Source organism: Oncorhynchus mykiss, chromosome 23 (genome assembly GCF_057628025.1).
Source record: "Oncorhynchus mykiss isolate SJ-2025 chromosome 23, ASM5762802v1, whole genome shotgun sequence".
NCBI lineage: Eukaryota > Metazoa > Chordata > Actinopteri > Salmoniformes > Salmonidae > Oncorhynchus > Oncorhynchus mykiss.
This window is the reverse complement of record NC_143044.1, coordinates 63,465,992-63,488,902: the sequence shown is the minus strand read 5'-3', so window position 1 is coordinate 63,488,902 and position 22,911 is coordinate 63,465,992. Positions and strand designations below refer to the sequence as shown.

General features: G+C 45.9%; 2 protein-coding genes across 9 annotated transcripts in view; one reads left to right on the top strand and one right to left on the bottom strand.

The window, feature by feature from the left end:
* Window positions 1–1,927: 1,927 nt before the first annotated feature.
* Window positions 1,928–4,531, top strand: LOC149972654 (uncharacterized). The gene is made up of 3 exons (XM_090217988.1): window positions 1,928–1,971; window positions 2,637–4,140; window positions 4,207–4,531. Exons 1-2 carry the CDS (start codon window positions 1,928–1,930, stop codon window positions 3,658–3,660), a joined length of 1,068 nt encoding a protein of 355 aa, XP_090074114.1. The 3' UTR covers window positions 3,661–4,140; window positions 4,207–4,531.
* exoc6 (exocyst complex component 6) overlaps window positions 3,800–22,911 on the bottom strand; it is a 146,528-nt gene continuing 127,416 nt past the window's right edge. For all 8 annotated transcript variants that reach the window (XM_090217887.1, XM_090217884.1, XM_090217886.1 and 5 more), the window contains 2 exons: window positions 15,703–15,815; window positions 3,800–6,444 (listed from right to left, as the gene is read on the bottom strand). In XM_090217887.1, coding sequence (XP_090074013.1) covers window positions 6,312–6,444; window positions 15,703–15,815 — 246 coding nt within the window. In that variant the 3' untranslated portion in view covers window positions 3,800–6,311. The remainder of the gene's footprint in view (window positions 6,445–15,702; window positions 15,816–22,911) is intronic.

The window sequence follows — 22,911 nt, the reverse complement described above, 5'->3', positions numbered from 1 at the left end:
ATCAAATACGTAGAGCTGGGCAGCTCTCATTCAAGTGTTAGCTATTCAATGGAGTCTAAATATTCTAAGTGACATAGCAAGTGTATCACATGTAGAATGTGCCATTGAAGCTAGAAAATAAACTTTTTGTAAAGTAACAGAATATGCTTCGGTGCACCTCTGCTAAAATCTGGGTAAAAGGAGTGTGCCTGCCCCGAGTCTTAGTCAATACATTTAGTAACTACCAACTTGTCAGATTGATTTGACCAATCAAAATGTATTAATAAAGCCCTTTTTTAACACCAGCAGATGTCACAAAGTGCACATACATAAATCCAGCCATCTGATGACCAAAGTATGTAAGAGAAAGGTGGCCTAAATGGACTAGTCCATTATAACAGGCCTAAATGGACTAGTCCATTATAACAGGCCTAAATGGACTAGTCCATTATAACAGGCCTAAATGGACTAGTCCATTATAACAGGCCTAAATGGACTAGTCCATTATAACAGGCCTATATGGACTAGTCCATTATAACAGGCCTAAATGGACTAGTCCATTATAACAGGCATTGAGCTGCATTGACAAAACTTCAATGTCATCAATTCTTGAGTTGCTAGAAGAAAAAAAAATATTTAAGTCTTCCAATTAATTAGGACATTTTGCTGCAGGTAAAGCAGCAATACCAGTACAACCTATTCAGTTTACCCAAATAAAGGTGTTGCCTCAAGGCTAACTTATCTACTGTCAACTACTAATATTAAGGTGTTGCCCCAAGGCTAATTTATCTACTATCAACTACTAACATTAAGGTGTTGCCCAAGGCTAACTTATCTACTGTCAACTACTAATATTAAGGTGTTGCCCAAGGCTAATTTATCTACTGTCAACTACTAACATTAAGGTGTTGCCCCAAGGCTAATTTATCTACTGTCAACTACTAACATTAAGGTGTTGCCCAAGGCTAACTTATCTACTGTCAACTACTAACATTAAGGTGTTGCCCCAAGGCTAATTTATCTACTGTCAACTACTATCATGATCTAATTCAGTTTCAGTCAGGTAGCCCAAACCCCTTTACCTCTCTGGCAGGGAGATGTTGACTAAATGAAATGGACTGGGGTAGTAGTGTGGATATCCTGTCAGGACGGCTTTGAGCAGGTTGTTCAGCCAGCCGGCTGAGAGCAGGTTGTTCAGCCAGCCGGCCGAGAGCAGGTTGTTCAGCCAGCCGGCCGAGAGCAGGTTGTTCAGCCAGCCGGCCGAGAGCAGGTTGTTCAGCCAGACGGCCGAGAGCAGGTTGTTCAGCCAGACGGCCGAGAGCAGGTTGTTCAGCCAGCCGGCCGAGAGCAGGTTGTTCAGCCAGACGGCCGAGAGCAGGTTGTTCAGCCAGACGGCCGAGAGCAGGTTGTTCACCCAGACGGCCGAGAGCAGGTTGTTCAGCCAGACGGCCGAGAGCAGGTTGTTCAGCCAGACGGCTGAGAGCAGGTTGTTCAGCCGTTTCGTGACGCCAGGGAAACCTTCACAGTGTTTCTGCCTGCTGGCTGAGAGCTGGGTCCTTCACAGTGTTTCTGCCTGCTGGCTGAGAGCTGGGTCCTTCACAGTGTTTCTGCCTGCTGGCTGAGAGCTGGGTCCTTCACAGTGTTTCTGCCTGCTGGCTGAGAGCTGGGTCCTTCACAGTGTTTCTGCCTGCTGGCTGAGAGCTGGGTCCTTCACAGTGTTTCTGCCAGCTGGCTGAGAGCTGGGTCCTTCAGTGTTTCTGCCTGCTGGCTGAGAGCTGGGTCCTTCACAGTGTTTCTGCCTGCTGGCTGAGAGAGCACGACAGATCCCTCTGCACCGGTCTTGTACTCTGCAGGGGGATCTAGGACTGCGTACGTTCGTCTGCCTGGCTGGGCGGAGGACGGTGTTATCCCTTCCCATCTCCAGTGATCTAGGACTGCGTACGTTCGTATGCCTGGCTGGGCGGAGGACGGTGTTATCCCTTCCCATCTCCAGTGATCTAGGACTGCGTACGTTCGTCTGCCTGGCTGGGCGGAGGACGGTGTTATCCCTTCCCATCTCCAGTGATCTAGGACTGCGTACGTTCGTCTGCCTGGCTGGGCGGAGGACGGTGTTATCCCTTCCCATCTCCAGTGATCTAGGACTGCGTACGTTCGTCTGCCTGGCTGGGCGGAGGACGGTGTTATCCCTTCCCATCTCCAGTGATCTAGGACTGCGTACGTTCGTCTGCCTGGCTGGGCGGAGGACGGTGTTATCCCTTCCCATCTCCAGTGATCTAGGACTGCGTACGTTCGTTCGTCTGCCTGGCTGGGCGGAGGACGGTGTTATCCCTTCCCATCTCCAGTGATCTAGGACTGCGTACGTTCGTCTGCCTGGCTGGGCGGAGGACGGTGTTATCCCTTCCCATCTCCAGTGATCGCGCCCTCCTCCTCTAGGCCAGCTTTTTGGTTTCACAGAGATAAGATAGCTACTAGCTTCCCATAAAGACGTAAATCAGTAATATCTCATGTTATCAACTTCATGTGATGTCAACAACACAACCATTTCTGTCAAGACAATTTAAAATGCCTTGATATATATATACACCAGTCTGCATTTGATTGAGTGAACACATTTTTATTACTTCACACAAATAAAAACAAATAGAATTGTGTTACAGGGGGGCGTATTCCCTTTCCCGCCCCTCCATCCTTACCAACACTCAGTTAATTTCCCTTTCCCACCCCTCCATCCTTACCAACACTCAGTTAATTTCCCTTTCCTGCCCCTCCATCCTTACCAACACTCAGTTCATTTCCCTTTCCCACCCCTCCATCCTTACCAACACTCAGTTAATTTCCCTTTCCTGCCCCTCCATCCTTACCAACACTCAGTTCATTTCCCTTTCCCACCCCTCCATCCTTACCAACACTCAGTTCATTTCCCTTTCCTGCCCCTCCATCCTTACCAACACTCAGTTCATTTCCCTTTCCCACCCCTCCATCCTTACCAACACTCAGTTAATTTCCCTTTCCCACCCCTCCATCCTTACCAACACTCAGTTCATTTCCCTTTCCTGCCCCTCCATCCTTACCAACACTCAGTTCATTTCCCTTTCCCACCCCTCCATCCTTACCAACACTCAGTTCATTTCCCTTTCCTGCCCCTCCATCCTTACCAACACTCAGTTCATTTCCCTTTCCCACCCCTCCATCCTTACCAACACTCAGTTCATTTCCCTTTCCTGCCCCTCCATCCTTACCAACACTCAGTTCATTTCCCTTTCCCACCCCTCCATCCTTACCAACACTCAGTTAATTTCCCTTTCCCACCCCTCCATCCTTACCAACACTCAGTTCATTTCCCTTTCCTGCCCCTCCATCCTTACCAACACTCAGTTCATTTCCCTTTCCTGCCCCTCCATCCTTACCAACACTCAGTTCATTTCCCTTTCCCGCCCCTCCATCCTTACCAACACTCAGTTCATTTCCCTTTCCTGCCCCTCCATCCTTACCAACACTCAGTTCATTTCCCTTTCCCGCCCCTCCATCCTTACCAACACTCAGTTCATTTCCCTTTCCCACCCCTCCATCCTTACCAACACTCAGTTCATTTCCCTTTCCCACCCCTCCATCCTTACCAACACTCAGTTCATTTCCCTTTGGAATGTTGAGCGGGTTATTCAGCAGGGATTTCTGTTTTGACTCTGACACTAGAAACCAAAAAGAAATGGAGAAAAATGACATTTCTCACCAGGTGATGTATTGACTAATAGCAGTTATAATTTAATTCATTTGAAAGACTAATTAAATGTGTACATATTTTAGATTTAAGAGATGCATCTCAGAACAACAAACTTCTTTTATTCGTAACAGAAGTAAACCGCATTCTTACTTTCTTTACAAAATATGCAGTATGTACAAGGACATTTACAAGCAACTATTTAAAATAAAATAAAAAGACTAACTGAAATAATATCTATTCAGGGCAAAATGCCTGTTAAAAAGGAGATTTAAAAACCATAACTCCAACTATGAAATGTGATTTCAGATTTGAGACAGAAGTCGTTCTTTAAGCAGAACCTGCAGGTGGACGAGATCATTATTGCTTTTTGAAATGTCTTAGCGGTAGAATCTAAATGTCTTAGCGGTAGAATCTAAATGTCTTAGCGGTAGAATCTAAATGTCTTAGCGGTAGAATCTAAATGTCTTAGCGGTAGAATCTAAATGTCTTAGCGGTAGAATCTAAAGCATTTGAAACCAAAAGTGTTCATTTACCCTGAGGAACAAAAACAAGTCGAATTTTGGATGCAAGAAATTGATTTAGCTAATACAAAAAAAAAACATGATTTTGGGTGTATTTCTTGTCAAAAGATAATATTTAGAGTGTAAATTAACAAAGCTCTCTGTCCTGTACTGGGTTTAAACAATGGACCCATGTTCATGCAGGTCATTTTGAGAGACAGGGAGAGAGCTGAATGCCTGGCAGAGACAGGGAGAGACAGGGAGAGAGCTGAATGCCAGGCAGAGACAGGGAGAGAGCTGAATGACAGGCAGAGGCAGGGAGAGACAGGGAGAGAGCTGAATGCCTGGCAGAGACATGGAGAGACAGGGAGAGAGCTGAATGACTGGCAGAGACAGGGAGAGACAGGGAGAGAGCTGAATGCCTGGCAGAGACAGGGAGAGACAGGGAGAGAGCTGAATGCCAGGCAGAGACAGGGAGAGAGCTGAATGACAGGCAGAGGCAGGGAGAGACAGGGAGAGAGCTGAATGCCTGGCAGAGACATGGAGAGACAGGGAGAGAGCTGAATGACTGGCAGAGACAGGGAGAGACAGGGAGAGAGCTGAATGCCTGGCAGAGACAGGGAGAGACAGGGAGAGAGCTGAATGACTGGCAGAGACAGGGAGAGAGCTGAATGCCTGGCAGAGACAGGGAGAGACAGGGAGAGACAGGGAGAGAGCTGAATGCCTGGCAGAGGCAGGGAGAGACAGGGAGAGAGCTGAATGCCTGGCAGAGACATGGAGAGACAGGGAGAGAGCTGAATGACTGGCAGAGACAGGGAGAGACAGGGAGAGAGCTGAATGCCTGGCAGAGACAGGGAGAGACAGGGAGAGAGCTGAATGACTGGCAGAGACAGGGAGAGAGCTGAATGCCTGGCAGAGACAGGGAGAGAGCTGAATGACTGGCAGAGACAGGGAGAGACAGAGAGAGACAGGGAGAGAGCTGAATGCCTGGCAGAGACAGGGAGAGACAGGGAGAGACAGGGAGAGAGCTGAATGCCTAGCAGAGACAGGGAGAGAGCTGAATGCCTGGCAGAGACAGGGAGAGACAGGGAGAGAGCTGAATGCCTGGCAGAGACAGGGAGAGACAGGGAGAGAGCTGAATGCCTGGCAGAGACAGGGAGAGACAGGGAGAGAGCTGAATGCCTGGCAGAGACAGGGAGAGACAGGGAGAGAGCTGAATGCCTGGCAGAGACAGGGAGAGACAGGGAGCGAGCTGAATGACTGGCAGAGAGCTGAATGCCTGGCAGAGACAGGGAGAGAGTGCATCCCTGGCATTGACCAGAGCCCTGTGGAAATAGGACGACATTTGTGACCCAACCAGCGTGATTCTCTGTAGTGTTAAATATTCTCCAATATATTTACAGTAGAAACTAACTCCACCCAGTACTGCATTATGGAGCGATGTAGAGATCTTCCAGGACGTGTCCCAAATCACACCCTATTCCCTATATAGGGCACTACTTTAGACCAGGGCCCTATTTCCTATATAGTGCACTACTTTAGACCAGGGCCCTATTCCCTATATAGTGCACTACTTTAGAGCAGGGCCCTATTCCCTATATAGTGCACTACTTTAGACCAGGGCCCTATTCCCTATATAGTGCACCACTTTAGAGCAGGGCGGAGAGGGTCCATAGGGCTCGGGGGATTGGAGCCTATACTTCATGGCTCAGTCCCCTATCTGGGCCATTTCACCCAGTGAACATCAGTTTCCTGTCCAGTCTTCATCTGAGATGCCATCTTTACATTCCTTACATCACCGTGGTGATACAAATCACTGCACTCTCACTATATACAAAACATAGTATTCTGAGCCTTTAAAAAATACATTTCAAACATTTCACTCTTTTTCTCATTCCTGACAGAGAAACTGTTTTAGCTTGATGTCTCGTGTGTGTGTGTGTGTGTGTGTGTGTGTTGTCTTCCTTTATTTACACTACGCATGGAATCTGGTGAAACTGAAAGGTGATGGCTGGTTGGTGTGTGTATCTCTGTCTGTGTGTGTTTCTGTCTGTGTGTCTCTGTCTGTCTGTGTGTCTCTGTCTGTCTGTGTGTCCATCTGTGTGTGTGTTCTAGGAGTGTTGAGACATCCCATTGACCAGGCTCCTCAGCTGTTTCACCACCGTCTCAATCAGCTTCTGTTTGTCTCGGTCATTCTTCCTGAACTGAGAAAATATGTTGTTCTTCTTACTGGTGTCCTTCATTCTGGAGGAGCGAGAGAGAGAGAGAGCAAGGGAGATAAAGAGAGATGGAGGGGGGAAGAGAGGGGGGAAGAGGGGAAGAGAGGGAGGGAGGAAGAGGGGAAGAGAGGGGGGAAGAGGGGAAGAGAGGGAGATACATCAAACCACAGACTGTTGGATGGAGGAGCTGCAGGGTTTTGGCTTATTGCCCACTTAAAGAATAGAGACTTATTTTATTTGATAAATGACCCTTAACCCATACGGTGTAAACGACCTTTAACCCATATGGAGTAAATGACCCTTAACCCATACGGTGTAAATGACCCTTAACCCATACGGTGTAAACGACCTTTAACCCATATGGAGTAAATGACCCTTAACCCATACGGTGTAAATGACCCGAACCCATATGGTGTAAATGACCTTTAACCCATATGGAGTAAATGACCCTTAACCCATACGGTGTAAATGACCCTAACCCATATGGTGTAAATGACCTTTAACCCATATGGAGTAAATGACCCTTAACCCATACGGTGTAAATGACCCTTAACCCATACGGTGTAAATGACCCTAACCCATATGGTGTAAATGACCTTTAACCCATATGGAGTAAATGACCCTTAACCCATACGGTGTAAATGACCCTAACCCATATGGAGTAAATGACCCTAACCCATATGGTGTAAATGACTTTTAACCCATATGGAGTAAATGACCCTAACCCATACGGTGTAAATGACCCTAACCCATATGGTGTAAATGACCTTTAACCCATATGGAGTAAATGACCCTTAACCCATATGGTGTAAATGACCCTAACCCATATGGAGTAAATGACCCTAACCCATACGGTGTAAATGACCCTAACCCATACGGTGTAAATGACCTTTAACCCATATGAAGTAAATTACCCTAACCCATACGGTGTAAATGACCCTAACCCATATGGAGTAAATGACCTTTAACCCATATGGAGTAAATTACCCTTAACCCATACGGTGTAAATGACCCTAACCCATACGGTGTAAATGACCCTAACCCATATGGAGTAAATGACCTTTAACCCATATGGAGTAAATGACCCTTAACCCATACGGTGTAAATGACCCTAACCCATACGGTGTAAATGACCCTAACCCATACGGTGTAAATGACCCTAACCCATACGGTGTAAATGACCCTAACCCATACGGTGTAAATGACCCTTGACCCATACGGTGTAAATTACCCTTAACCCATACGGTGTAAATGACCCTAACCCATACGGTGTAAATGACCCTAACCCATATGGTGTAAATGACCCTAACCCATATGGTGTAAATGATGTGTTAACACACATGGTAACCCATATGGAGTAAATGACCCTAACCCATACGGTGTAAATGACCCTAACCCATATGGCGTAAATGACCTTTAACCCATATGGAGTAAATGACCCTTAACCCATACGGTGTAAATGACCCTAACCCATACGGTGTAAATGACCCTAACCCATATGGAGTAAATGACCTTTAACCCATATGGAGTAAATGACTCTTAACCCATACGGTGTAAATGACCCTAACCCATACGGTGTAAATGACCCTAACCCATACGGTGTAAATGACCCTAACCCATACGGTGTAAATGACCCTAACCCATACCGTGTAAATGACCCTAACCCATACGGTGTAAATGACCCTTGACCCATACGGTGTAAATTACCCTTAACCCATACGGTGTAAATGACCCTAACCCATACGGTGTAAATGACCCTAACCCATATGGTGTAAATGACCCTAACCCATATGGTGTAAATGACCCTAACCCATACGGTGTAAATGACCCTAACCCATACGGTGTAAATGACCCTTAACCCATATGGTGTAAATGACCCTTAACCCATACGGTGTAAATGACCCTAACCCATACGGTGTAAATGACCCTTAACCCATACGCTGTAAATGACCCTAACCCATACGGTGTAAATGACCCTAACCCATTTGGTGTAAATGACCCTTAACCCATACGGTGTAAATGACCCTTGACCCATACGGTGTAAATGACCCTTGACCCATACGGTGTAAATGACCCTAACCCATACGGTATAAATTGCCCCTAACCCACAAGGTGTAAATGACCCTTGACCCATACGGTATAAACGACCCTTGACCCATACGGTATAAATGACCCTAACCCATACGGTGTAAATGACCCTAACCCATACGGTGTAAATGACCCTAACCCATACGGTGTAAATGACCCTAACCCATACGGTGTAAATGACCCTTGACCCATACGGTGTAAATGACCCTAACCCATACGGTGTAAATGACCCTAACCATTACGGTGTAAATGACCCTTGACCCATACGGTGTAAATTACCCTTAACCCATACGGTGTAAATGACCCTAACCCATACGGTGTAAATGACCCTAACCCATATGGTGTAAATGACCCTAACCCATATGGTGTAAATGATGTGTTAACACACATGGTAACCCATATGGAGTAAATGACCCTAACCCATACGGTGTAAATGACCCTAACCCATACGGTATAAACGACCCTTGACCCATACGGTATAAATGACCCTAACCCATACGGTGTAAATGACCCTAACCCATATGGAGTAAATGACCCTTAACCCATACGGTGTAAATGACCCTAACCCATATGGTGTAAATGACCCTAACCCATACGGTGTAAATGACCCTAACCCATACGGTGTAAATGACCCTAACCCATACGGTGTAAATGACCCTTGACCCATACGGTGTAAATTACCCTTAACCCATACGGTGTAAATGACCCTAACCCATACGGTGTAAATGACCCTAACCCATATGGTGTAAATGACCCTAACCCATATGGTGTAAATGATGTGTTAACACACATGGTAACCCATATGGAGTAAATGACCCTAACCCATACGGTGTAAATGACCCTAACCCATATGGCGTAAATGACCTTTAACCCATATGGAGTAAATGACCCTTAACCCATACGGTGTAAATGACCCTAACCCATACGGTGTAAATGACCCTAACCCATATGGAGTAAATGACCTTTAACCCATATGGAGTAAATGACTCTTAACCCATACGGTGTAAATGACCCTAACCCATACGGTGTAAATGACCCTAACCCATACGGTGTAAATGACCCTAACCCATACGGTGTAAATGACCCTAACCCATACGGTGTAAATGACCCTAACCCATACGGTGTAAATGACCCTTGACCCATACGGTGTAAATTACCCTTAACCCATACGGTGTAAATGACCCTAACCCATACGGTGTAAATGACCCTAACCCATATGGTGTAAATGACCCTAACCCATATGGTGTAAATGACCCTAACCCATACGGTGTAAATGACCCTAACCCATACGGTGTAAATGACCCTTAACCCATATGGTGTAAATGACCCTTAACCCATACGGTGTAAATGACCCTAACCCATACGGTGTAAATGACCCTTAACCCATACGCTGTAAATGACCCTAACCCATACGGTGTAAATGACCCTAACCCATTTGGTGTAAATGACCCTTAACCCATACGGTGTAAATGACCCTTGACCCATACGGTGTAAATGACCCTTGACCCATACGGTGTAAATGACCCTAACCCATACGGTATAAATTGCCCCTAACCCACAAGGTGTAAATGACCCTTGACCCATACGGTATAAACGACCCTTGACCCATACGGTATAAATTACCCTAACCCATACGGTGTAAATGACCCTAACCCATACGGTGTAAATGACCCTAACCCATACGGTGTAAATGACCCTAACCCATACGGTGTAAATGACCCTTGACCCATACGGTGTAAATGACCCTAACCCATACGGTGTAAATGACCCTAACCCATACGGTGTAAATGACCCTAACCCATACGGTGTAAATGACCCTTGACCCATACGGTGTAAATTACCCTTAACCCATACGGTGTAAATGACCCTAACCCATACGGTGTAAATGACCCTAACCCATATGGTGTAAATGACCCTAACCCATACGGTGTAAATGACCCTAACCCATACGGTGTAAATGACCCTTAACCCATATGGTGTAAATGACCCTTAACCCATACGGTGTAAATGACCCTAACCCATACGGTGTAAATGACCCTTAACCCATACGCTGTAAATGACCCTAACCCATACGGTGTAAATGACCCTAACCCATTTGGTGTAAATGACCCTTAACCCATACGGTGTAAATGACCCTTGACCCATACGGTGTAAATGACCCTTGACCCATACGGTGTAAATGACCCTTGACCCATACGGTGTAAATGACCCTAACCCATACGGTATAAATTGCCCCTAACCCACAAGGTGTAAATGACCCTTGACCCATACGGTATAAACGACCCTTGACCCATACGGTATAAATGACCCTAACCCATACGGTGTAAATTACCCTAACCCATACGGTGTAAATGACCCTAACCCATACGGTGTAAATGACCCTAACCCATACGGTGTAAATGACCCTTGACCCATACGGTGTAAATGACCCTTGACCCATACGGTATAAATGACCCTTGACCCATACGGTATAAATGACCCTTGACCCATACGGTGTAAATGACCCTTGACCCATACGGTGTAAATGACCCTTGACCCATACGGTATAAATGACCCTTGACCCATACGGTGTAAATGACCCTTGACCCATACGGTGTAAATGACCCTTGACCCATACGGTGTAAATGACCCTTGACCCATACGGTATAAATGACCCTTGACCCATACGGTGTAAATGACCCTTGACCCATACGGTATAAATGACCCTTGACCCATACGGTGTAAATGACCCTTGACCCATACGGTATAAATGACCCTTGACCCATACGGTATAAATGACCCTTGACCCATACGGTGTAAATGACCCTTGACCCATACGGTGTAAATGACCCTTGACCCATACGGTATAAATGACCCTTGACCCATACGGTGTAAATGACCCTTGACCCATACGGTGTAAATGACTTTCAATGGACACCAGACTATGGGAAGAAACAAATAAGCCAAAACGTGTAACATACCCCCTGTAGACTCTGCATGGTAGAGGTTCAAAGATCAAGTAGAGAAGAGAAAAGAACAAGAAGTGAACATGTAGATTACAGATACAGACTAAGAGGTCTAGTAGTAAATATGTAGATATGTAGATACAGACTAAGAGGTCTAGTAGTGAATATGTAGATTACAGATACAGACTAAGAGGTCTAGTAGTGAATATGGAGATAACAGATACAGACTAAGAGGTCTAGTAGTGAATATGTAGATTACAGATATAGACTAAGAGGTCTAGTAGTGAATATGTAGATAACAGATACAGACTAAGAGGTCTAGTAGTGAATATGAGGATAACAGATACAGACTAAGAGGTCTAGAAGTGAATATGTAGATTACAGATACAGACTAAGAGGTCTAGTAGTGAATATGGAGATAACAGATACAGACTAAGAGGTCTAGTAGTGAATATGTAGATTACAGATACAGACTAAGAGGTCTAGTAGTGAATATGTAGATAACAGATACAGACTAAGAAGTCTAGTAGTGAATATGAAGATAACAGATACAGACTAAGAGGTCTAGTAGTGAATATGAAGATAACAGATACAGACTAAGAGGTCTAGTAGTGAATATGTAGATAACAGATACAGACTAAGAGGTCTAGTAATGAATATGAAGATAACAGATACAGACTAAGAGGTCTAGTAGTGAATATGTAGATAACAGATACAGACTAAGAGGTCTAGTAGTGAATATGTAGATAACAGATACAGACTAAGAGGTCTAGTAGTGAATATGAAGATATGTAGATAACAGATACAGACTAAGAGGTCTAGTAGTGAATATGTAGATAACAGATACAGACTAAGAGGTCTAGTAGTGAATATGTAGATAACAGATACAGACTAAGAGGTCTAGTAGTGAACATGTAGATAACAGATACAGACTAAGAGGTCTAGTAGTGAATATGTAGATATGTAGATAACAGATACAGACTAAGAGGTCTAGTAGTGAATATGTAGATAACAGATACAGACTAAGAGGTCTAGTAGTGAATATGAAGATAACAGATACAGACTAAGAGGTCTAGAAGTGAATATGTAGATAACAGATACAGACTAAGAGGTATATTAGTGAATATGTAGATATGTAGATTACAGATACAGACTAAGGGGTCTAGTAGTGAATATGAAGATATGTAGATAACAGATACAGACTAAGAGGTCTAGTAGTGAATATGTAGATATGTAAATTACAGACTAAGAGGTCTAGAAGTGAATATGTAGATAACAGATACAGACTAAGAGGTCTAGTAGTGAATATGTAGATATGTAGATTACAGATACAGACTAAGAGGTCTAGTAGTGAATATGTAGATATGTAAATTACAGACTAAGAGGTCTAGAAGTGAATATGTAGATAACAGATACAGACTAAGAGGTCTAGTAGTGAATATGTAGATATGTAGATTACAGATACAGACTAAGAGGTCTAGTAGTGAATATGTAGATAACAGATACAGACTAAGAGGTCTAGTAGTGAATATGAAGATAACAGATACAGACTAAGAGGTCTAGTAGTGAATATGTAGATAACAGATACAGACTAAGAGGTCTAGTAGTGAATATGAAGATAACAGATACAGACTAAGAGGTCTAGTAGTGAATATGAAGATAACAGATACAGACTAAGAGGTCTAGTAGTGAATATGTAGATAACAGATACAGACTAAGAGGTCTAGTAATGAATATGAAGATAACAGATACAGACTAAGAGGTCTAGTAGTGAATATGTAGATAACAGATACAGACTAAGAGGTCTAGTAGTGAATATGGAGATAACAGATACAGACTAAGAGGTCTAGTAGTGAATATGAAGATAACAGATACAGACTAAGAGGTCTAGTAGTGAATATGTAGATAACAGATACAGACTAAGAGGTCTAGTAGTGAACATGTAGATAACAGATACAGACTAAGATGTCTAGTAGTGAATATGTAGATATGGAGATAACAGATACAGACTAAGAGGTCTAGTTGTGAATATGTAGATTACAGATACAGACTAAGAGGTCTAGTAGTGAACATGTAGATATGTAGATAACAGATACAGACTAAGAGGTCTACTGGTGAATATGTAGATAACAGATACAGACTAAGAGGTCTAGTAGTGAATATGAAGATAACAGATACAGACTAAGAGGTCTAGTAGTGAATATGTAGATATGTAGATAACAGATACAGACTAAGAGGTCTAGTAGTGAATATGAAGATAACAGATACAGACTAAGAGGTCTAGTAGTGAATATGTAGATAACAGATACAGACTAAGAGGTCTAGTAATGAATATGAAGATAACAGATACAGACTAAGAGGTCTAGTAGTGAATATGTAGATAACAGATACAGACTAAGAGGTCTAGTAGTGAATATGAAGATAACAGATACAGACTAAGAGGTCTAGAAGTGAACATGTAGATAACAGATACAGACTAAGAGGTCTAGTAGTGAATATGTAGATATGTAGATAACAGATACAGACTAAGAGGTCTAGTAGTGAATATGTAGATTACAGATACAGACTAAGAGGTCTAGTAGTGAATATGTAGATAACAGATACAGACTAAGAGGTCTAGTAGTGAATATGTAGATAACAGATACAGACTAAGAGGTCTAGTAGTGAATATGTAGATAACAGATACAGACTAAGAGGTCTAGTAGTGAATATGTAGATAACAGATACAGACTAAGAGGTCTAGTAGTGAATATGTAGATATGTAGATAACAGATACAGACTAAGAGGTCTAGCAGTGAATATGTAGATAACAGATACAGACTAAGAGGTCTAGTAGTGAATATGTAGATATGTAGATAACAGATACAGACTAAGAGGTCTAGTAGTGAATATGTAGATAACAGATACAGACTAAGAGGTCTAGTAGTGAATATGTAGATATGTAGATAACAGATACAGACTAAGAGGTCTAGCAGTGAATATGTAGATAACAGATACAGACTAAGAGGTCTAGTAGTGAATATGTAGATATGTAGATAACAGATACAGACTAAGAGGTCTAGTAGTGAATATGTAGATAACAGATACAGACTAAGAGGTCTAGTAGTGAACATGTAGATAACAGATACAGACTAAGAGGTCTAGTAGTGAATATGTAGATATGTAGATAACAGATACAGACTAAGAGGTCTAGTAGTGAATATGAAGATAACAGATACAGACTAAGAGGTCTAGTAGTGAATATGTAGATAACAGATACAGACTAAGAGGTCTAGTAATGAATATGAAGATAACAGATACAGACTAAGAGGTCTAGTAGTGAATATGTAGATAACAGATACAGACTAAGAGGTCTAGTAGTGAATATGAAGATAACAGATACAGACTAAGAGGTCTAGAAGTGAACATGTAGATAACAGATACAGACTAAGAGGTCTAGTAGTGAATATGTAGATATGTAGATAACAGATACAGACTAAGAGGTCTAGTAGTGAATATGTAGATTACAGATACAGACTAAGAGGTCTAGTAGTGAATATGTAGATAACAGATACAGACTAAGAGGTCTAGTAGTGAATATGTAGATAACAGATACAGACTAAGAGGTCTAGTAGTGAATATGTAGATAACAGATACAGACTAAGAGGTCTAGTAGTGAATATGAAGATAACAGATACAGACTAAGAGGTCTAGTAGTGAAAATGTAGATATGTAGATAACAGATATAGACTAAGAGGTCTAGTAGTGAATATGTAGATAACAGATACAGACTCAGAGGTCTAGTAGTGAATATGTAGATATGTAGATAACAGATACAGACTAAGAGGTCTAGTAGTGAATATGTAGATTACAGATACAGACTAAGAGGTCTAGTAGTGAATATGTAGATATGTAGATAACAGATACAGGCCAGACTAACCAGTCTAGCAGGACAGAAAAACTACAAACTGACTACACATTCAGTACAGACAGTAGAACCACAAACTGACTACACATTGAGTAGAGACAGTAGAACTACAAACTGACTACACATTGAGTAGAGACAGTAGAACTACAAACTGACTACACATTGAGTAGAGACAGTAGAACTACAAACTGACTACACATTGAGTAGAGACAGTAGAACTACAAACTGACTACACATTGAGTAGAGACAGTAGAACTACAAACTGACTACACATTGAGTAGAGACAGTAGAACTACAAACTGACTACACATTGAGTAGAGACAGTAGAAACGGCAGTACTCACTTTTCCAAAAGTGCTAGTGCAGTGGAGGGGTTGACCCGAAGGTACTTGGAGGTGGGCTGTCCGTAGTCAGCCAGGTACGTAGACCAGTCCCACACCATGAACAGGTCCAGCAGCTGAATCAACACACAGAGAGGACAATATTCTGGGAGTTAGTGAGGGAAAAGACAGCAGTAAATCACCCTGCATACCACTGCTGGCTGGCCTCTGAAGCTAAGCAGGGTCGGTCCTGGTCGGTCCCTGGATGGGAGACCAGATGATGCTGGAAGTGGTGTTGGAGGGAAGGTAGGAGGGACTCTGGCCTCTGAAGCTAAGCAGGGTCGGTCCAGGTCGGTCCCTGGATGGGAGACCAGATGGTGTTGGGGGCCATGAGGAGGGACTCTTTCCACTTTCGGTTACTAGTCCAACACTCTAACCACTAGGCTACCCTGCCGCCCGAATTAAGGGCTAGAGGGAGTGTGTTCTCAGTCAACAGACCTGGGGGATTAAGGGAGTGTGTTCTCAGTCAACAGACCTGGGGGATTAAGGGAGTGTGTTCTCAGTCAACAGACCTGGGGGATTAAGGGAGTGTGTTCTCAGTCAACAGACCTGAGGGATTAAGGGTTAGAGGGAGTGTGTTCTCAGTTAACAGACCGGCGGGATTAAGGGAGTGTGTTCTCAGTCAACAGACCTGGGGGATTAAGGACTAGAGGGAGTGTGTTCTCAGTCAACAGACCTGGGGGATTAAGGGCCAGAGGGAGTGTGTTCTCAGTCAACAGACCTGGGGGACTAAGGGAGTGTGTTCTCAGTCAACAGACCTCGGGGATTAGGTGCTAGAGGGAGTGTGTTCTCAGTCAACAGACCTGGGGGATTAAGGGCTAGAGGGAGTGTGTTCTCAGTCAACAGACCTGGGGGATTAAGGGAGTGTGTTCTCAGTCAACAGACCTGGGGGATTAAGGGCTAGAGGGAGTGTGTTCTCAGTCAACAGAACTGAGGGATTAAGGGATAGAGGGAGTGTGTTCTCAGTCAACAGACCTGGGGGATTAAGGGAGTGTGTTCTCAGTCAACAGACCTCGGGGATTAAGGGCTAGAGGGAGTGTGTTCTCAGTCAACAGACCTGGGGGACTAAGGGAGTGTGTTTTCAGTCAACAGACCTCGGGGATTAAGGGCTAGAGGGAGTGTGTTCTCAGTCAACAGACCTGGGGGACTAAGGGCTAGAGGGAGTGTGTTCTCAGTCAACAGACCTGGGGGATTAAGGGCTAGATGGAGTGTGTTCTCAGTCAACAGACCTGGGGGATTAAGGGAGTGTGTTCTCAGTCAACAGACCTGGGTATTAAGGGCTAGAGGGAGTGTGTTCTCAGTCAACATACCTGGGCGACTAAGGGAGTGTGTTCTCAGTCAACAGACCTGGGGGATTAAGGGCTAGAGGGAGAGTGTTCTCAGTCAACAGACCTGGGGCATTAAGGGCTAGAGGGAGTGTGTTCTCAGTCAACAGACCTGGGGGATTAAGGGCTAGAGGGAGTGTGTTCTCAGTCAACAGACCTGGGGGATTAAGGGCTAGAGGGAGTGTGTTCTCAGTCAACAGACCTGGGGGATTAAGGGAGTGTGTTCTCAGTCAACAGACCTGGGTGATTAAGGGCTAGAGGGAGTGTGTTCTCAGTCAACTGGCCTCGGGGATTAAGGGCTAGAGGGAGTGTGTTCTCAGTCAACAGACCTGGGGGATTAAGGGAGTGTGTTCTCAGTCAACAGACCTGGGGGATTAAGGGCTAGAGGGAGAGTGTTCTCAGTCAACAGACCTGGGGGATTAAGGGAGTGTGTTCTCAGTCAACAGACCTGGGGGATTAAGGGCTAGAGGGAGTGTGTTCTCAGTCAACAGACCTGGGGGATTAAGGGCTAGAGGGAGTGTGTTCTCAGTCAACAGACCTGGGGGATTAAGGGCTAGAGGGAGTGTGTTCTCAGTCAACAGACCTGGGGGATTAAGAGCTAGAGGGAGTGTGTTCTCAGTCAACAGACCTGGGGGACTAAGGGAGTGTGTTCTCAGTCAACAGACCTCGGGGATTAAGGGCTAGAGGGAGTGTGTTCTCAGTCAACAGACCTGGGGGATTAAGGGCTAGAGGGAGTGTGTTCTCAGTCAACAGACCTGGGGGATTAAGAGCTAGAGGGAGTGTGTTCTCAGTCAACAGACCTCGGGCATTAAGAGCTAGAGGGAGTGTGTTCTCAGTCAACAGACCTGGGGGATTAAGGACTAGAGGGAGTGTGTTCTCAGTCAACAGACCTGGGGCATTAAGGGCTAGAGGGAGTGTGTTCTCAGTCAACAGACCTCGGGCATTAAGGGCTAGAGGGAGTGTGTTCTCAGTCAACAGACCTCAGGCATTAAGGGCTAGAGGGAGTGTGTGATGGCTGCTGCTGTGTTGAATCACTTTTAGGAGCCGCAGCACTTCAAAACGTGAGTAGCGGGAGAGAGTAAACTTTACCTAACAGAGGAGATTAGGGTTGGGGTTACCCCAGTAACCCTAGCCCTGTCAGGCAGTACCGTATAAAGTGACTTCATGGCTTCTGCACCACCCAGTACCTCTCATTCACAGGAAGAGGAGCTGGGAGACAGACTGGTGCTGTGAAGACCGAAAGCCCCTCTCAGTGTATGCTAATGGCAGGGGACTGGGAAGCTGCTGGGTGGTCTTTATGAAGGGGTCTATAGAGCCAGAGGCTTACCACTCCTGCTCTGCTCCCATCAGAGTAGAATGGACCCCTCCTGCTCTGCTCCCATCAGAGTAGAATGGACCACTCCTGCTCTGCTCCCATCAGAGTAGAATGGACCACTCCTGCTCTGCTCCCATCAGTGTAGAATGGACCACTCCTGCTCTGCTCCCATCAGAGTAGAATGGACCCCTCCTGCTCTGCTCCCATCAGAGTAGAATGGACCACTCCTGCTCTGCTCCCATCAGAGTAGAATGGACCACTCCTGCTCTGCTCCCATCAGAGTAGAATGGACCACTCCTGCTCTGCTCCCATCAGTGTAGAATGGACCACTCCTGCTCTGCTCCCATCAGAGTAGAATGGAAGGATCCCAAACTGTTCCCCAGTTCTCTTCTCCCCTCCCTGACCCAATCAGCAGAGTAGAATTGAAGGATCTCAGTTAGCTGCATGTCTGTTTTGGTGTCTTTTCATATGTGAACTGCTTAGGTCTCTAGTGACTGCTGACAGAAAAAAAGCAGGGCTGCTGTCCTGAAGCCCCAGTATGTCCTCAGGTATGTACCTGCTGTCCTGAAGCCCCAGTATGTCCTCAGGTCTGTACCTGCTGTCCTGAAGCCCCAGTATGTCCTCAGGTCTGTACCTGCTGTCCTGAAGCCCCAGTATGTCCTCAGGTCTGTACCTGCTGTCCTGAAGCCCCAGTACGTCCTCAGGTCTGTACCTGCTGTCCTGAAGCCCCAGTATGTCCTCAGGTCTGTACCCGCTGTCCTGAAGCCCCAGTATGTCCTCAGGTCTGTACCTGCTGTCCCGAAGCCCCAGTATGTCCTCAGGTCTGTACCTGCTGTCCCGAAGCCCCAGTATGTCCTCAGGTCTGTGCCTGCTGTCCTGCTATCCTGAAGCCCCAGTATGTCCTCAGGTCTGTACCTGCTGTCCTGAAGCCCCAGTATGTCCTCAGGTCTGTATCTGCTGTCCTGCTATCCTGAAGCCCCAGTATGGCCTCAGGTCTGTACCTGCTGTCCTGCTATCCTGAAGCCCCAGTATGTCCTCAGGTCTGTGCCTGCTGTCATGAAGCAACTGGGAATCCTGTAATGACCCCTTATAACCCTAACCTTAGCCCAGGATCATAGAGCAGATGTGAGTACCTGGTACCTGACTTCACCTGGCGCCTGCTGTACGGGCCCCTGTTTCAGGTGGGAACCCTTAACCCTATCCCAACCCAGGACCTCTTAGCTGCGAGTGATGTTATATGATATGACTGTCTGGAGAGTGTTCTCTGCTCTGACTCTCAGCCAGCCACAAGTTATTCAACCTGGTACTAATCCCCTGGAAACACTTCCCACGAGGAAAACCTGGTACTAATCCCCTGGAAACACTTTCCCCCGAGGAAAACCTGGTACTAATCCCCTGGAAACACTTCCCACGAGGAAAACCTGGTACTATAATCCCCTGGAAACACTTCCCCCCCGCAGGGAGCACAGCCGAGGAAAACCTGGTACTAATCCACTGGAAACACTTCCCCCCGAGGAAAACCTGGTACTAATCCCCTGGAAACGCTTTCCCACGAGGAAAACCTGGTACTAATCCCCTGGAAACGCTTTCCCCCAAGGAAAACCTGGTACTAATCCCCTGGAAACACTTCCCCCCCGCAGGGAGCACAGCCGAGGAAAACCTGGTACTAATCCACTGGAAACACTTCCCCCCCGCAGGGAGCACAGCCGAGGAAAACCTGATACTAATCCCCTGGAAACACTTCCCCCCCGCAGGGAGCACAGCCGAGGAAAACCTGGTACTAATCCCCTGGAAACACTTCCCCCCCGCAGGGAGCACAGCCGAGGAAAACCTGGTACTAATCCCCTGGAAACACTTCCCCCCCGCAGGGAGCACAGCCGAGGAAAACCTGGTACTAATCCCCTGGAAACACTTCCCCCCCGCAGGGAGCACAGCCGAGGAAAACCTGGTACTAATCCCCTGGAAACACTTCCCCCCCGCAGGGAGCACAGCCGAGGAAAACCTGATACTAATCCCCTGGAAACACTTCCCCCCCCGCAGGGAGCACAGCCGAGGAAAACCTGGTACTAATCCCTTGGAGAGAAAGAGAGACATCGAGAAAGAGTGCATGTGGTGTGTGAGAAACAGTGCGTACTCAGTTTGTACATATTTTGAACCATGCATCAATGTCAAGCGTCAACGGAAAGTCTGCAAAGGAAAATTACGAGACATTTCTTGAAATCAATGGAGGACATCATTTGAGCTGAAGGGAGAGAAAATACAGTCCGACTACAGAATGAAATGTTGCCTATTCACATGTCATATGTTGCTTGACTACAATATTTTATCTTGATACGTTAATAAATACATTATTTGATCATTATACCCGCCTACGTACCGTAAATCACAACCCATTAATAAGTCAATAGGGCTAACTGGCTAGCTATTACTGTTAGCTAGCCAGATAGCCACAAAGAATGTACATCTACCTTGCATAAGGTCATTTTTTCATGTTAAACTAGCTTGCTAGCTAGATTATTACGATTCACATATCTAGCTGATAATTTTGAAGTAAAAATAGAGGGAGTGATGCTCAGCAGGAGGTATTACAGTAGGGGGAGTGCTGCTCTGAGTGAGGTAATACAGTAGGGGGGGTGCTGCTCAGCGTGAGGTAATACAGTAGGGGGGGTGCTGCTCTGCGTGAGGTAATACTGTAGGGGGGGTGCTGCTCAGCATGAGGTAATACAGTAGGGGGAGTGTGAGGTAATACAGTAGGGGGGGTGCTGCTCAGCGTGAGGTAATACAGTAGGGGGGGTGCTGCTCTGCGTGAGGTAATACTGTAGGGGGGGTGCTGCTCAGCGTGAGGTAATACAGTAGGGGGGGTGCTGCTCTGCGTGAGGTAATACTGTAGGGGGAGTGCTGCTCAGCGTGAGGTAATACAGTAGGGGGGGTGCTGCTCTGCGTGAGGTAATACTGTAGGGGGAGTGCTGCTCAGCATGAGGTAATACAGTAGGGGGAGTGTGAGGAAATACTGTAGGGGGGGTGCTGCTCAGCGTGAGGTAATACAGTAGGGGGGGTGCTGCTCTGCGTGAGGTAATACTGTAGGGGGGGTGCTGCTCAGCGTGAGGTAATACAGTAGGGGGAGTGCTGCTCAGCATGAGGTAATACAGTAGGGGGAGTGCTGCTCAGCGTGAGGTAATACAGTAGGGGGAGTGCTGCTCAGCAGGAGGTAACACAGTAGGGGGAGTGCTGCTCAGCGTGAGGTAATACAGTAGGAGGAGTGCTGCTCAGCGTGAGGTAACACAGTAGGGGGAGTGCTGCTCAGCGTGAGGTAATACAGTAGGGGGAGTGCTGCTCAGCATGAGGTAATACAGTAGGGGGAGTGCTGCTCAGCGTGAGGTAATACAGTAGGGGTAGTGCTGCTCTGCGTGAGGTAATACAGTAGGGGGAGTGCTGCTCAGCAGGAGGTAATACAGTAAGGGGAGTGCTGCTCAGCAGGAGGTAATACAGTAGGGGGAGTGCTGCTCAGCGTGAGGTAATACAGTAGGGGGAGTGCTGCTCTGCGTGAGGTAATACAGTAGGGGGGAGTGCTGCTCAGCGTGAGGTAATACAGTAGGGGGAGTGCTGCTCAGCGTGAGGTAATACAGTAGGGGGAGTGCTGCTCAGCGTGAGGTAATACAGTAGGGGGACTGCTTCTCTAATGTAATGTTTTGTGTGTTCTCCACACTCTCATCCTCACAAGAACGTACTCAAGAGAACGTGGTCTGAGAATGAACTCTGAGCATGAGAGTGTGGAGCGCGGTAGAATGAATATTGAGAGACAAGTGTTTCTGATTGTAGGGTCTCATCTTCACTGTATCCAAGGATCTTGTCCAGTGGAATGATGCCTGCCTGGTTAATGAATGAACGGTAACATGCACTATGCATTAGGGTTCAACTTCCAGGTCACCACAGGTCACCAGGCCTTGAGGATTCTCCTTTAGGGACTCCAACCCCTCACTAATCTTTTAGATTTTTCATATTTAAAACACCAACTAAGCAGGCTGCCATCAGTGCCCCACAGTAATTAGCAGAGAGACGTTGGGGTGTCTCTCTTCATCTGAGGTCAACCCTCCCTGGCCTAAAGACAGATCTGGCCTGATACAGGAGGTCTCTACAGACGCACCAGATCTGGCCTGATACAGGAGGTCTCTACAGACGCACCAGATCTGTCCTGATACAGGAGGTCTCTACAGACGCACCAGATCTGGCCTGATACAGGAGGTCTCTACAGACGCACCAGATCTGTCCTGATACGGGAGGTCTCTACAGAAGCACCAGATCTGTCCTGATACAGGAGGTCTCTACAGAAGCACCAGATCTGGTCTGATACAGGAGGTCTCTAGAGACGCACCAGATCTGGTCTAAACAAACTCATCAAGCTGACCAGCGGCCCGGGCCACAGCCTTCCACTTTGATAGGCTCCTATGGTAATAGGCCAATGTGATAGGCTCCTATGGTAATAGGCCAATGTGATAGGCTCCTATGGTAATAGGCCAATGTGATAGGCTCCTA

Excerpts from the sequence above, each read along its gene's own strand:
- LOC149972654 (XM_090217988.1), top strand. The coding sequence starts at position 1,928 with ATGCCTGGCTGGGCGGAGGACGGTGTTATCCCTTCCCATCTCCA. Across the intron at positions 1,972-2,636 it reads GTTATCCCTTCCCATCTCCA|GGGGGCGTATTCCCTTTCCC; the intron begins GTGATCTAGGAC and ends ATTGTGTTACAG.